This window comes from Grus americana, chromosome 6, assembly GCF_028858705.1.
Source record: "Grus americana isolate bGruAme1 chromosome 6, bGruAme1.mat, whole genome shotgun sequence".
Classification (NCBI taxonomy): Eukaryota; Metazoa; Chordata; class Aves; order Gruiformes; family Gruidae; genus Grus; species Grus americana.
Window position 1 is genome coordinate 25,927,730 of NC_072857.1, and position 14,127 is coordinate 25,941,856.

At 40.9% G+C, this 14,127-nt stretch overlaps 1 protein-coding gene across 1 annotated transcript in view; it reads right to left on the reverse strand.

Annotated features, from left to right (window-relative positions):
- Window positions 1-67: 67 nt before the first annotated feature.
- Window positions 68-14,127, reverse strand: part of TTN (titin) — a 243,157-nt gene continuing 229,097 nt past the window's right edge. Inside the window, exons 307-318 of the mRNA XM_054830237.1 lie at window positions 13,549-13,851; window positions 13,001-13,303; window positions 12,298-12,882; window positions 11,852-12,157; window positions 11,462-11,761; window positions 10,641-11,216; window positions 10,243-10,548; window positions 9,559-10,152; window positions 3,490-9,437; window positions 3,250-3,403; window positions 1,486-1,779; window positions 68-1,361 (exon numbers count right to left, since the gene is read on the reverse strand). Of these exons, the coding sequence (XP_054686212.1) occupies window positions 1,063-1,361; window positions 1,486-1,779; window positions 3,250-3,403; window positions 3,490-9,437; window positions 9,559-10,152; window positions 10,243-10,548; window positions 10,641-11,216; window positions 11,462-11,761; window positions 11,852-12,157; window positions 12,298-12,882; window positions 13,001-13,303; window positions 13,549-13,851 (9,968 nt within the window). The 3' untranslated portion in view covers window positions 68-1,062. The remainder of the gene's footprint in view (window positions 1,362-1,485; window positions 1,780-3,249; window positions 3,404-3,489; window positions 9,438-9,558; window positions 10,153-10,242; window positions 10,549-10,640; window positions 11,217-11,461; window positions 11,762-11,851; window positions 12,158-12,297; window positions 12,883-13,000; window positions 13,304-13,548; window positions 13,852-14,127) is intronic.

The following is a 14,127-nucleotide window of genomic DNA, read 5'->3' on the forward strand; positions in this document are numbered from 1 at the left end:
CTTTTTCTGTAGTGTAGTGCAGGAACTATAAAAACAGATCATAATAAATAAATAACAAAGGTACAGATTTTATGGTGCAGAAAGCATGCTTTATTTCAAATGCATTTTAAAAATGAATAACTATCTCAAGGAGGTTCAACAGCTATCAAGATTTATTACTACATTAGGAGAACTAAAGCAAATTGAAGTGCAGGGCGGTATTTGATGTTGTAACAACAGTTTGTTTCCAAACTGTGGTTCATTGCTTAGTTGCCCGGAAGTGACTACTGGATGTCTAATACTACCACACAAACTCAATCACTGCACCCTACGAACCTCCAAGAGGGGGTACTGCTGCTGCACTTGAGTACCTAAATAGCTTCGTTGATTAAGGGGATGGCCAGGTGATGTTACTTTTTTAAAGCTATTCAGGCAGTCAATATGTCAGAAACAGTACACAGATGATAGTGGGTGAACAAAGTGCTGGCCGCTTGCACTTTGTCCAAAAATTGTCAGTCAGGTATGGAAATTATGACATAATCAGACTAAACGTAAAACATTAAAGCAATGCTTACAGGAGGGTAGTTGCAAACATCACCAATGCCTTACATTTCTGATTCAACATAAATATTCGTGCATGTATGAAATACTATGCACAGTATCATCTCTTAGGTGTAGGTAATCTTCAACAGGGAGCCTCTCTACCTGTTGAGGCATTCTTAGACATCAACAATGAGTTGAGGCGCAAAAATTAGTTAAATGTTGAGCAGGGTAGTCGTTTGCTAGGAAACTTTCTCCTACCAACTGTTAGTTCCAAAAGTTACGTTTCAAAATGTCATAAAATAAATGGTACAAAACTTCATAACCGTTAACTTCGGCTATATACAGTATGTACATGTCAGTGAAAAAAGTGTTTAAAATTCTTAGGTCAATAATGACTATAAGTCATAATGTATAGCTCTGGACTTTGTCTCATTCAGGTAGGTACAAAAATATTTTTTTTTATATTTACAGATCAGATATTTCAGTCCATATACGAATCACTTGTAAAAAGACAAGTGTAAATAATACAGATCAAGCTCTCTAAATTGATCGAATATTAATATTCACAGTGGCAGAATCGGTACCAAATTCGTTTCCTAAATTCAGGGTATAAAGTCCGCCGTCATTCTTCTGGACATCCATGATGATCAAGGTGGTTAGATCTTCACAGGTTTCAATGTGGAATCTGCCTTGCTGGTCCTGACTGGTAATTTTTCTCCCTCTGCAGTACCATGTTATTTCAGGAGCAGGATCACCCGAAAAGGCACAAGATAGTGTGAGAACTTTTCCTTCGTCAATGCTGATATCGGATGGGAGAGCTTCAATTTTGGGTGGTACTCCTTTACAAAATAGGAGAAGAAACACCAAGTTAGTCTGTTTTCACTAAGCCATGCAGCAGGTTTACTCTGAGGACTACTTCAGGATATTTGAAGCACTAACGCTACCAGTAATTGTATTGCTCACCTCTCAGACCTGATTTAAGCATTTTACTAGTTGAACTCTCCAGTTGAGCCATACTAGATTTCCCCACAACACTGCTGGAGCTCATCTCTACAAAGGATTCTTTCATGGAGGACATGCTTTTGGCAGACATGCTTGCAAATTTCATTTCAGTCATGCTGCTACTGCTGAAACTGCTGAATGAAGCCTCTTGTTTAGAAGAAGCCATTTGAAAGGACTGAGAAGAAAAACTTTCGTGCATGCTTGCGTCGCCACTTGTCTTCAATACTACCTCTTTTGGAGGTTCTTCAATTAGAGCTGAGGAGCATCGCAAACATAGAAGGAAAAACCAATAATGTCACATTAACGAACGAAGTCATGCAGTCCTATATGGTTAATTTTACAGAAATGAAGAGACAACATAGTTTGCTTTCAATAGAAAACTGCAGTGGAGTATAAGATTGTTTACAATCATTTGATTCAAGATGTCCAAATCACAAACAGTAATTTATAAATGAAACAAGTAGGAAATGGAACTGTTACTAGTAGGTATGAGCTTGAAGGAAAAACATACTTAAGAAGAAACAGGTTGTCACACAGCGTTTCCTATTAGAACCATTACTAGAATTAGCCACTGAGAAATTGTGTGTGTTCAGTTCATGTTTGTAGAAGCTGTGAAACATTTTCAACTTCTTACAAGCCTGGTAGAGGAAACTCTGTATTTCACTGCATTGTTCTGTAGCTATAAAAGGCAACAGAAAAGCTCAATCACTGCAGCTTTCCTTTAAACCCAAGCACAGTCAAACAAGCAAATCATAGCAACCCCTGGATGCTAGGAACTGGGATATGGTACAGCCAATAAAATACTAAACCCAGATCAGTTATGGCTAAGTTTCCATAAAAAAGTTTTTACTGTGGAATTACTTTGTTTTATTGGAACAGGTTCTGTTAGTAAATGAGGAAAGAGTAATTGCCAGCACCAAGGTCTTAACACAGTCATCCTAGAAGGAATGCTCATAGCCTTCTGTTAACATAGAATCATAGAATGGTTTGGGTGTGAAGGGACCCTAAAGATCATCTAGTGCCAAACCCCCTGCTATGGGCAGGGACACCCTCCACTAGACCAGGTTGCCCAAAGCCCCATCCAACTTGGCCTTGAACATTTCCAGGGAGGGGGCATCCATAACCTCTCTGGGCAACCTGTTCCAGTTCCTCACTACCCTCATAGAGAAGAATTTCTTCCTAATATCTAATCTAATCTAAATCCACCCTCTTTCAGCTTAAGGCCATTACCCCTCATTCTATCACTCGATGCCCTTGTAAACAGTCCCTCTCCAGCTTTCCTGTAGGCCCCTTTAGGTACTGGAAGGCTGCTCTAAGGTCTCCTCGGAGCCTTCTCTTCTCCAGGCTGAACAACCCCAGCTCTCTCAGCCTGTCCTCACAGCAGAGGTGCTCCAGCCCTCTGATCATCTTAATAGCCCTCCTCTGGACTCGCTCCAACAGGACCATGTTCTTATTTTGTGGGCCCCAGAGCTGAATACAGTACTCCAGGTGGGGTCTCATGAGAGCATCTATTGACAGAGCATCTGTGTGCTCCTCTGTGGGTGTTACAAAGATTTCTAATGCTGTTTTAGTTCTGTATATATAATACACAAGAGAAATAATAGGAACTTGTTAAAGTACCTAAATCAACATTACCAGTGGCTTCTATCATAAGTCATTTTAGTAGACACACCACAGCAGAAAGTTATGATTAGTCTGAACAAAAGAGCCAGAGAACAAACTTACGGAGTACAGTCAAAGATGCTGTAGCAGAGCACTGCCCGTGATAATTTTTTGCTTTGACTGTGTATTTTCCAGTGTCGCTCACTGCTGCATTTCGAATCTCAAGAGAATACATATTTTTAGAGCGTGTTACTCTGATGTGTGATGAAACAGCAATCTGAGGAGGGTAAAAAATGGTTTCATTAAGATCAGTTTTATGAACAATGCTAATTTTTCAAGTAAATATATTAAATAAATACTTACAGGTTGATTATTCTTAAACCACTCGATTTCAGGAGAAGGATCCCCAGAAACTTCACAGGTGAACAATACATCTTGTCCTTCATTGACATTTTGAGACTTAGGCTGAATGATAAATGCTGGTTCGTTGGAGCGCTCTTTAGAAAAGGTCAGAACATACTGGCATTTAATAATGCCTTCATCAGTTTTACCTTCACAGGTGAGTATACCTTCATCTTTATTACTAGCCTTTTTAATAGTTAGCGTGTGATCGCTTCCAGAAACACCGTATCTGTAATCATCTGAATTTCTCAGCTCCATTCCATTCAGCACCCATTTTACTTCAGAGGCACCAGGAATGTTGGCTTTCAATGTCACTTTCTGCCCTTCAGACACTGTCATTTTAGTTGAAGAAGCTTTAATTTCTGCTTTCAATTGTTTGACATCTTCAGTAACAACTGACTTTTTAATGACTTCTTGAACTGCTGCTTTTTCTTCAGTTGCCACTGCTGATTTCTTCTGTGTAGAAACTGTAAGCACCTCATCTTCTTTCTGAACTGATTTATGAGTTTCAGATACACCTCTCACCTGGGAATGGATATTTTTAAATACCTGGCCGGTAAATTGGAAGTTAGTTTTTGAAGCACCTCCTTCCCCAATAATTTCACAGGTGTATTCTCCTTTATCAGATTCCATAAGGTCATGGATTTTGAGCTCATAGGTGCCATCTGCTGCATAATGAAACTTGAAATGATGGTCTTCTTTCAGTTTTTTGCCATCCTTATACCAAGCCACTTCTCTGACGCTTAAAGCACTGCTTTCAACTGCACAGGATAGCTTTACCTTATCTCCAAGAGTTTCTGCTTTCAGATGCTGTTTTATCTTTGGTGGAGAAGCAGTTGGTAATTGTACTTTCTCTGCTGGTACTGTTTTGTCTCCAGGTAGTGACTTTGCTTTTGGGGGGCTGCTGACAGGTTCAGGAGATTTCACTCTTTTAGGAGACTTAACCGGCTCCGGAGACTTTACACGAGGCTCAGGGGATTTGACTTTTGGAGGTGATGTAATTGTTTTTTCAGGAATTTTTGTTCTCTGAATGGTCAAAGTAAAATGCGCTTCCTGTCTTCCTTCAGAGTTTTCCACCACAACAGTGTAACTTCCTTCATCTGACATCTGGACTGAAGAAATTTCAAAGGTAGACTTGTACTGTGTTCGTGTTACTTGGAAGCGCCTCGAAGAAACAATGGGTTGACCTGCACGGAACCACGTTATTGTTGGTGCTGGTTCACCATCAACATCACAGGAAAATCTTGCAGTCTCCCCTTCAGAAACTGTGATTGACCGTGGTTTTGTAAGGATTGTTGCTGGTAGAGTGCTTTTAAAGGCCTTGTGTACAGTCCTTTCTTCCAATGATTTTTCTTCAGCTGCAGTGATTTTTTCTTCAGAAGCAGCATAGTGTTCATATGATAAAAGTGATTCTCTTGTTGCTGACATTTCTGATTTGACCTCTCTTACTGAGGAACTTGCTTCTGTAGCAGATGCTTTCTTAAATGAGGAGACTGCATATGCCTCTGTTTTTGTCAAGTCAGGTAAAATTGACCTTGGTACTTCTTCATCTCTCCTCTGGGAAGAGTATGTAGTGTAATCTCCTCCAGTCACATCTAGTGTGGCATAATCAGAGCATTCCCCTTTGTAGTTCGTGCATACGGCCCGGTATGTTCCACTGTCATCAATGTGACAATCAAGAATCTCCAGAGTTAATACACCGCTGGTATTCGTAAAATGTATCTTACTGCTCTCTTGGAGCTCAGTACCGTTATGGTACCACTTCACTTCAGCAGTTGGTTTTGACTGGACATTTAGAATGAACCTGGTATTATGGCCACATGGTACCCGGTGTGAGCGCATTCTCAGGGTAATGCGAGGAGCATGGTCAAGGGTGAAAGGCTGCTGAGTCAGAACTTCATATTTCCTTTCCATAGTTTTCTGAGTTTTCAAAGCAGATTTCATGGACTCGTATCTAGAAAATATATCAAATCTTGCCATCCTCTCAAACCGAGAGAGCGATCTTTCACTAGAAACTGGGCTAGGTGAGCGTGGTCGAGTTCTCTCTGGTGTTGGGGATCTTCTCTCAGTTTCTTCAGGAGGCCGTGAGCGGGGTCGAATTAATTCAGATACAGGACGCATCAACTCAATGTAAGTTGGAGAAAGAGATCTTCTTCTCCTTAGTAATCTAGAGGGAGGTGAAAATTCCCTGTGAACATGTTGCACCATTTCTATTTCTTCTTCTTCTTCTGATGTGATCTCAGTTATTTCTCTTTCCCGCCTTCTTCTCAGTCTACTCTTTTCCTCTTCTGCCATATATTCGAGCTCACTCCTGTATTCAGAGAGTCGTTGAGCAGTGCCAACAGGGCGGAGCAATTCTTCATCCTCTCTTTCATCCATTATTCTTTGCTTTTGTTTAGGTGGTCTGTAGGCAGCCCTGTCATGGCGTTGACGAAGCTCTGCATAGCTTGCACTGGTCTCAGCTTTAGTTGGGATGTGATACCTTGAATACCTCAGCTCTCTTTTTCTTTCTTCCTCTGAACTGACCTGTGCTCCTGCAGTAGAATACCGAAGGGCAGACAATTCAAAGCGTGGGGGGCTTCTACTTGGTGGGGAAGCAGAAAAGCCTAACTCCAGCTCTTCTTCAAGACGAAGTCTTTCCTCTTCAGTTCTCTTCATGGCTAAGTAGTCATCAATAGGCAGAAGTAATTCCTCGTCAGACAAGTCACCAAGTGATCGCCTTCTTGGTCTATAGTAATAGTCATAGTCTGGAGATGGGGTATGCCGACGTGCTGGTCTCACAATTTCAAGATCGTCTTGTGTTAGCTTTGGTATGCGCCATTTAGGCTTATACTGATCAGAAATACGTGGCAGTGGCATCACGTAGAATTGCTCCCACCTGGAAAGACGTATGCGTTTCTGGCGTTTCTGAACAGTTCTCTCAAGTTTTCCTGGCATTTCGTACTGGTCTCGCAGCCTCTTGTACCACTTCATGTCTGACAGAGGCACAAAGTGTTTAATGTTCTGATCTTCCTCAAGAGTAGTGCGCACATGTTTGCGAGGCTCTGGGACTTCATATGGCATACGAAGTCGTCTTTCTTCCTTCTTTTCTTCTTTCTTAATTTCATATTCACCTTTGACGGTCTTGGTGCTAACAGCTGGTTTATATAAGATAGCAGCTTCTCTGAGAGCCTCTTGTGCAGTTTGTGTCAGTGGAACAGCTTCAACCCCAGAAAGGATTTCTGCCATTCGTAAGGTCTTGTCAATTTGCCTTTGTACATGCTTCTCCCGCTCTTCTTCAGTCTTGTACTCACGCTTTACATATTTCAAGCGTTCAACTTTTAGATAAGCCTGACAGCTTGTAGATCCAGCACTGTTTGTAGCAGTAACTCTGTAATAACCACTGTCTTCTGGTAAAGTATCTCTAATATGCAAAGCATAATAATCTAAACCTTCATGAATTATATCAAAGTTAGGCCCAAAGGATAGAGGTTGACCATCTTTCTCCCATTTCAGTGTTGGTTTTGGTACACCAGATACCCTGATCTCAAAACTGACATTTTGGCCTTCTTGACATTCAGCATTTGCCAGCAGTCTTTTAAACATTGGCCTTAGTGTGGCATCTGCTGGAGGTGGATGTGGAATCACAGTCAGCTTAGCTTTGCAGCTGTCTTCACCATATTTATTGCGTGCCACAATACTGTATTCAGCATCATCCTCTTCAGTGACATTATTGATGACGAGTTGATAAAGACCCTTGTCTGATTCAAAAGTATACTTCTTATCATCATCACCAGGTTTGATTTTCTGGCCTGATTTGAACCATGTTAAGCGAGGTTCTGGGTGAACTGTTATAGTTACTCCAAACCTGACGTTTTCTCCTATGTATGCAGTGCGGTTATACAAAGGCAGAGTAAATTCTGGTGGACGCTCTAGTAGTCTCATAGTATCGACCCGTCGTTTCACTTTCCTAACAGTTCTGCATCTGTAGTGCTCAGAAATTTCTCTCACACCTTTAACAAAAAGTTCTGCATAAGAGCTGTCTTCACCGTAGTCATTTACTACCTTGCATCTATAGGTACCATCATCAGATTTAGAAACATCTTTGACATACATGGTTGCCACACCTTCTTCGTATTTGATTTCATATTTCTCATTGCTTTCTAATTGCCTCATACCAAAGTACCATGTGACTTGTGTGGACTGATCATAGTTTTCAATCCTACATACATATTTGGCATGCCCTCCTTCTTCTGTAACGGTATGCTTTATCTGACCAGCAATGGGACCAATGTCTATTGGCGCAACTTTAACTTTTGCCACTGTTACGCCTTTCTGAGATCTAATTGCACCTCCGCAGGAAATGCGGGCTACTGACACAACCGTGTTCCACTCCTTCTTTACTAGAGTTTGGTAGTAACGCCTGTGCCTCAAAGTCTTGATGGCTTTAGTGCTGGTCTTTTCTGTCTGCTGTTTTAGCCACACGTGGTTAAGTGCTTCAGCAGCTGTCATTCGAGCTTTTCTTTCCTTCACTAGTAGGCGATCAATGAAGTCCATGGCCTCGATGCTTATGTCCTTGAATGCTTCATCATCAAAGTTGTATTCAGCATTTAGAATATTTTCAATAACTTGTTGGTTTGTTTCAGCAATGAAAGGATTAATGCCACTGAGAAGTATATATGTTAGAGCACCGACTGACCACATGTCAGTAGCTGTGCTGACCAAATCATGATGATGTACTTCAGGCGCATAATATTCAGGAGAAGTGAACTGGAGTCTAAAGCTGTCTCCAGGCTTCAATTGTCTGGCTTGACCAAATTCAACAATTTTAACTACAGAGCTTCTTCTTGTGGAGTAAATAATGTTGTCTGGTTTAATATCAAAATGTCCGATGCTGTGGCGATGTAAAAATTCTAGTGCATCGCAGACCTGGCGTACGTAACTTACTATTTCTCTTTCATTCAGTTCAAATGAAGCTGTGCTGATTCTTTCGAAGATGTCAACTCCAGAAATGAATTCAAAGATCATGACTAATTCTTCTAGGCTCTCAAATGATTCATGAAGATACAGGATATTTCGGTGCCTAGCAATGTTTAGAATGGAAATTTCCTTCTTTACCAAAACTTGGTCAGCACCCTTTACTTTGACAAACTTGGCCAGGTAAGTCTTTTTTGAAACTGCCTCAACACAGCGGTGTGCAATGCCAAACTGCCCACGTCCAAGCTCTTCTGCAATCATGTATTTGTCATAGAGTTCCTTTGTAGAATAGTGAGCTGCTTTAACTGTGGTGACTTCTCTGGTCTCATCAACTTCTTCATCATAGTTCATTACTCTGGTCTTATCTTCCTTTGTTATAATTGGATCAGTAGGTTCAGAAGGCTGGCTCTGGCCAAACTTGTTTTCTGCAATTACACGGAACTGGTAGGTGGTCTTGCCAAACAGGTTCACCACTGTGTATCGTGTATCACGAGCTTGTGCGACACGAATCCATCGCTCTGCTGTTGTAGCACGTTTCTCAATAATGTAGTTTATGATTCTGCTTCCACCATCAGTAGCTGGTTCATTCCAGGTTAAGTTGACTGAATCCCTTGAAATGTCAGTTACCTTCAGACCTCTTGGTGGATCAGGCACATCAGCCACATCTAATTCAACTGTTTTTTGATCGATTCCAAATCTGTTTTTGGCACAAACAATGTAAAAACCTGCATCTTTTCTGTCAACACCATTTGGGAAAACAAGAGATGTGAATGATCGTGTAACAATGACTTGGTAGTGCCCATTAGTATCAATGAGGTCTTGTCCCTTCTGCCATGTGATCACGGGGGCAGGCTTGCCGCTGAATGGAATCTTGATGCTCACTACTTCCCCTCGGAGGGCATGAACAGCTCCCATGCCTTCCAGGTTTTTGGGCAAGTGAATCTTTGCAGGAACTGGAATAGAAAGAGGAAGAAAAAACAACACATGACCAAAAGCACATGATAAGAGCACCAATAGTCTAAATATCCAAAGCTTAAAAAGAATTCGTCTTAGGAATCAAGACCCCTCATTCACCTTCAACATCCAAAGAGGCAGTGCCAGACACGGATCCTCCTTGGTTGGTAGCTCTAACTTGATATACTGTGGCATCATCATCCGTTACATTTGTGATGACCAGCTGGTGATATCCACCCTTGAATTCTTGTATCTTGATCTTTTCACCATCTGGCATGATTTCTTTGCCTTGTCTGTACCACTTGACAATTGGTTTAGGATGACCAGTGACTTTGCAGACAAATGTGGCATTGGCTTGGAATTTCACATTCAGATTCCTTAGTTCTTCTTTGAAATGTGGAGCTTGAATTGGTACATCAGATTTTGGAATGACTGGTTGTGATACCTCACTCCACTCACTTTCACCACCAAGATTTTCACATTTTACACGGAACTCATATTCAAGACCTTCAATAAGATCTTTCACAGAATAGACAGTTTCACGAATTTCATCTGTTGTTACAGAAATCCACTTGTTTTGTTTTTTCTCACGTTTCTCAAGATAATAAGTTCTAATCTTTGCACCGCCATCACTTGCAGGTGGCTTCCATGAGACAACACAAGAATCCTTTGTGACAGCGCTTGCTACTGGCTGACCAGGTTGTCCTGGTTTTTCTGTAAAGAATAAAAGGTTCAAAAAGTGAAGTGAGCTTGCCTTAGTAATTACAGGGGCATACAGAAATCAATGTTTTGGCATCCACTTACCAAATGGAGGCTTCATAACAACAACTGATGAAACCTCCAGTGCTTCGCTAATGCCATATGTATTCTGAGCAGAAACACGGAAATAATAGCCTGCATTTTCAGTTAGGTTAACGATTCTACAGGTTGTGCCTGAAATGCTTGAAGATACAAGTTGCCATTCTGCTCCTTCCTTGGCTTCACGTTTCTCTATGATGTAATTGGTTATCATAGCACCTCCATCATCCTCTGGTGGTTTCCAGCTTATCACCACAGAATTCTTCAGTATAGACTCGATAACAATTGGCCCTACCGGTTTATCTGGCTTATCTGTAAAAGAAAAAGCACGATATTTTTAGTTCTTTTCCCCATAAGTACTTGAGAAAATATTCCACAAAAATGCTGAAAATCAAATTAATTACCTTGTATTTCCACATTAAGTACAGTGTCAACCGTTCCAAATGTGTTACTGAGTTGCACTTTGTACTTCCCAGCATGAGTCTTGTGCTGGACTTTCTTAATAGCAAGATGAGTATAATGCTCTGTGTTCTCAATAGTAACCGTTTCTGATCCTCTCAAAGGTTTGTTGCCGTGGAACCAAGTTATTGCTGGTACTGGTCGGCCAATATACACAACGTGAAGGCGGAGGGTGCCACCTGCACCTGCATAGTATTTCTCTTTCAATGGGAAACCGGGATGGAACTGAGGAGGTGCCTGCAATAATAGCTTGCCACTAGTTTCAATTTCTCCGACATCATTGGTAGCCATACAAGTGTAGAGACCTTCATCCTCCTGTTCATCTGTTATTACTGTCAGTGTATGGTTGCGTCCATCAGATGACATTTTGTATTTTCGGCTTTGCACTAGTTCTTTGCCGAAGCGGTACCATTTAATATCAGGCAAAGGTCTCCCGACAATCTGGCATGTCAGCTGAGCTGCTTCACCCAGTTTAGTTGTAACATCCTGCATTTCTTTCTTTATGGCAGGTGCTTCTCCAGCTATGACAAAGAAAATGAAAGAATAATGTAGATTACTATGAAATTTTCCTCTATTACTATATTACTGGAAATTAATTTTCATTTATACTTGTGCCTCTTGTACTTGAAAGACTGTGCTTTAGGACAGTCATGTTGGCAAGTAATATGTAAAACAAATAGGCAGCATGTTAAGTGCAGCACCGTGGATTATGACACAGCAAATCACAACAATATCACAGCAAATACGACAATATTCTTTTGCTTACATGTTAATTTAGTTTTCACTGCCATAGCAGTCCTTCGAGGTCTGCTGAGACCAGTCTGATTTTCTGCAAAGACACGGAACTCATATTCTGTAGCCTCTAGTAAACCTCCTACTGTAAACTGCCTGTCCTTGATGCGTTCTTTATTGCATTTTTTCCAGGTGCTTTCTCCAGACTGGCGATATTCAACCCAATAGCCAAGGATCTCTTTGCCACCATCACTTTCAGGTCGTTCCCATTCTAACGTAATGCTGTCCTTAAATATAGAAGTGATCTCAATTTCTCCAGGTTGGCTTGGCTTGTCTGAAAATTAAAATAGACACAGAAGATAAATTCCTCTAAATGTTGCTAGGTTGCTCTTCAGCAGATCTGTTAATGCAAACATTTTCTTACCAAATGGATCCTTGCATACAACTGGCTCAGAAGCAGGACTTGCTTCACTTTCACCAATGTCATTTTGAGCAATGATACGGAATTGATATTCAGCATCTGGTACAAGTCCTGTGACTGTGTACATTGTAGTGGTAATCTGTGTCTTATTATGCCGGACCCATTTTTCTGTAGATGTCTCTTTACGTTCGATGTAGTAGCCAGTTACACGAGAACCACCATCATCTTTAGGTCTAGACCAGGACAAGTTGACAGAACTCTTTGTAACATCAAGCACTTCAGGTGGGTTGTTTGGAGGCTCTGGAGGATCTGTTAATAATTATAACAACAAAAATAATGGAAATAATAGTGACATAGCATTGAAACATTTGCATATACTATTGTACTTTTAGAGCCATAATGTAGTAATTAAAAATTATTATTTTTTTAAAATCTAAAAGGGGACTTACTTAGAGGTGTCTTTGGTACTGCTGGTTCTTCAGATTTGAGAGATTTGCTAATACCAAAGTGGTTTTCAGCAGAAACACGGAAGTGATATTCCACATTTTCTTTGAGCCCTTTCACCACCAGTGACGTCCCTTTCACTCTAGAGTCAACAGTGTACCAGGCAGTCTTCGGTACTTCTCGTCTCTCAACAATATAACCTAGGATATCTGCACCACCATCATCTGTAGGAGGTCTCCAGCTTACTCTGACAGAACGAGCTTGTATATCATCGTACTCAAGTGGCCCTTCTGGTGGATTTGGAATGCCAATCACTCTGACTTTAATATACACAGCTTTTTTGCCACACTTGTTTTCAAGTGCCAAATCATAGGTGCCTGAATCTTCTCTTTCTGCATCTTTGATCACAAGTTCTGTGTGAGTATCAGAAGTCGCAATCATGGCCCTCCTGCTGATGTCGTGTCCTTCTTTTGTCCATTTGCATATTGGGATGGGCTTACCCTTAATGGGTATTGTGAGCCTGATAACTCCACCTTGTCTCACCATGAGACCTTCCTGGTATTTTTCATCAAGTTCATAGTCAGGATATTCTGTAAACAAAATGAACACGTCACGCTATGTCTGTTTTACAGATAATATTATATCTGCTTAAGGCAAATACTTTTTTAGGATGCCTTTCAATAAGTGTTAAGACTTGAAGTGTCTTACCAAGCATTTCTGTTATTTTGACTGTTCCTGGCACTTCAGCAGGTTCTCCTGGCCCACCAGCATTACAGGCTAGCACACGGAATCTGTACTCTGCGCCCTGGGGGAGATGTGTCAAGGTGTATTCACGAATCTTGGTTGGCGTGGTATTGCATTTGGTCCATTCAAATTGATCAACCTTCTGCATCTCAATTAAGTAGCCAGTAACTTTAGAACCACCTTCATCTTCTGGTGGACTCCAAGCCAGGGAGACAGATGTTCTTGTAGTATCAGTGACTCTTGGATTTTGAGGTTTACCTGGAGGAGCTGGAAGAGAAGATCAGACGGGGGAGTAGGATATTTTTTATGAATATTTAAAAGATGTAACAGATGCTAACTTGCAACATATGATCTGTATTAAGTCTATGGGGTATAATTTTCGCTAATATTTTCTTGGTTTTCTCCAGTCAGAATGTCATTTGTTAATATACTCAGATAAATTTCCAAATTAGAGAAAAGAGTATCATTCCCTTCTGCCATAATGTGCTTCATCTATGTAGGAAATTACTTACCAATCGGATCTCTGGCGACGGCAGACTTGGAAGGACGGCTGGGTTTGCCAGTGCCTCTGGCATTGATTGCTGTGACTCGGTGTTCATATTCTAGTCCTTCAACCAACCCAGTGGAACGGTAACGAGTCATAGTGACTGGAACTTTATTCACACGGATCCATCTATCTGCTCTAACTTCTTTGCGTTCCACAATATAACCAGTAATCTGTGAGTCACCATCATCTTCTGGAGGGTACCAAGTTAATGTCATGCCATCTCGAGAGACATCAAACACTTCTGGAGTGCCAGGAGGACCAGGAATACCTGTAAAAACAACACAGAATTAGTGAAGAAAGCGTCAAATGATTCTACACATTAGTAACATGCAACATATTGTGAATGACAATGTAATATCAATGTCCTATCAAACTCTTTATCAGCAGATATCAAAGTACTTTACAAACTAGGTCAGTGAAAGAGTCCTGTTTTTTTAATGGGGTAAAGCACTTTTTAAGGCTGATAGTACCCTGAGAAGAAAATCCAAGTTTACCATCCAGGTTCTGTGCAGTGCATCTATAATACCTATATAGATTTATGGAT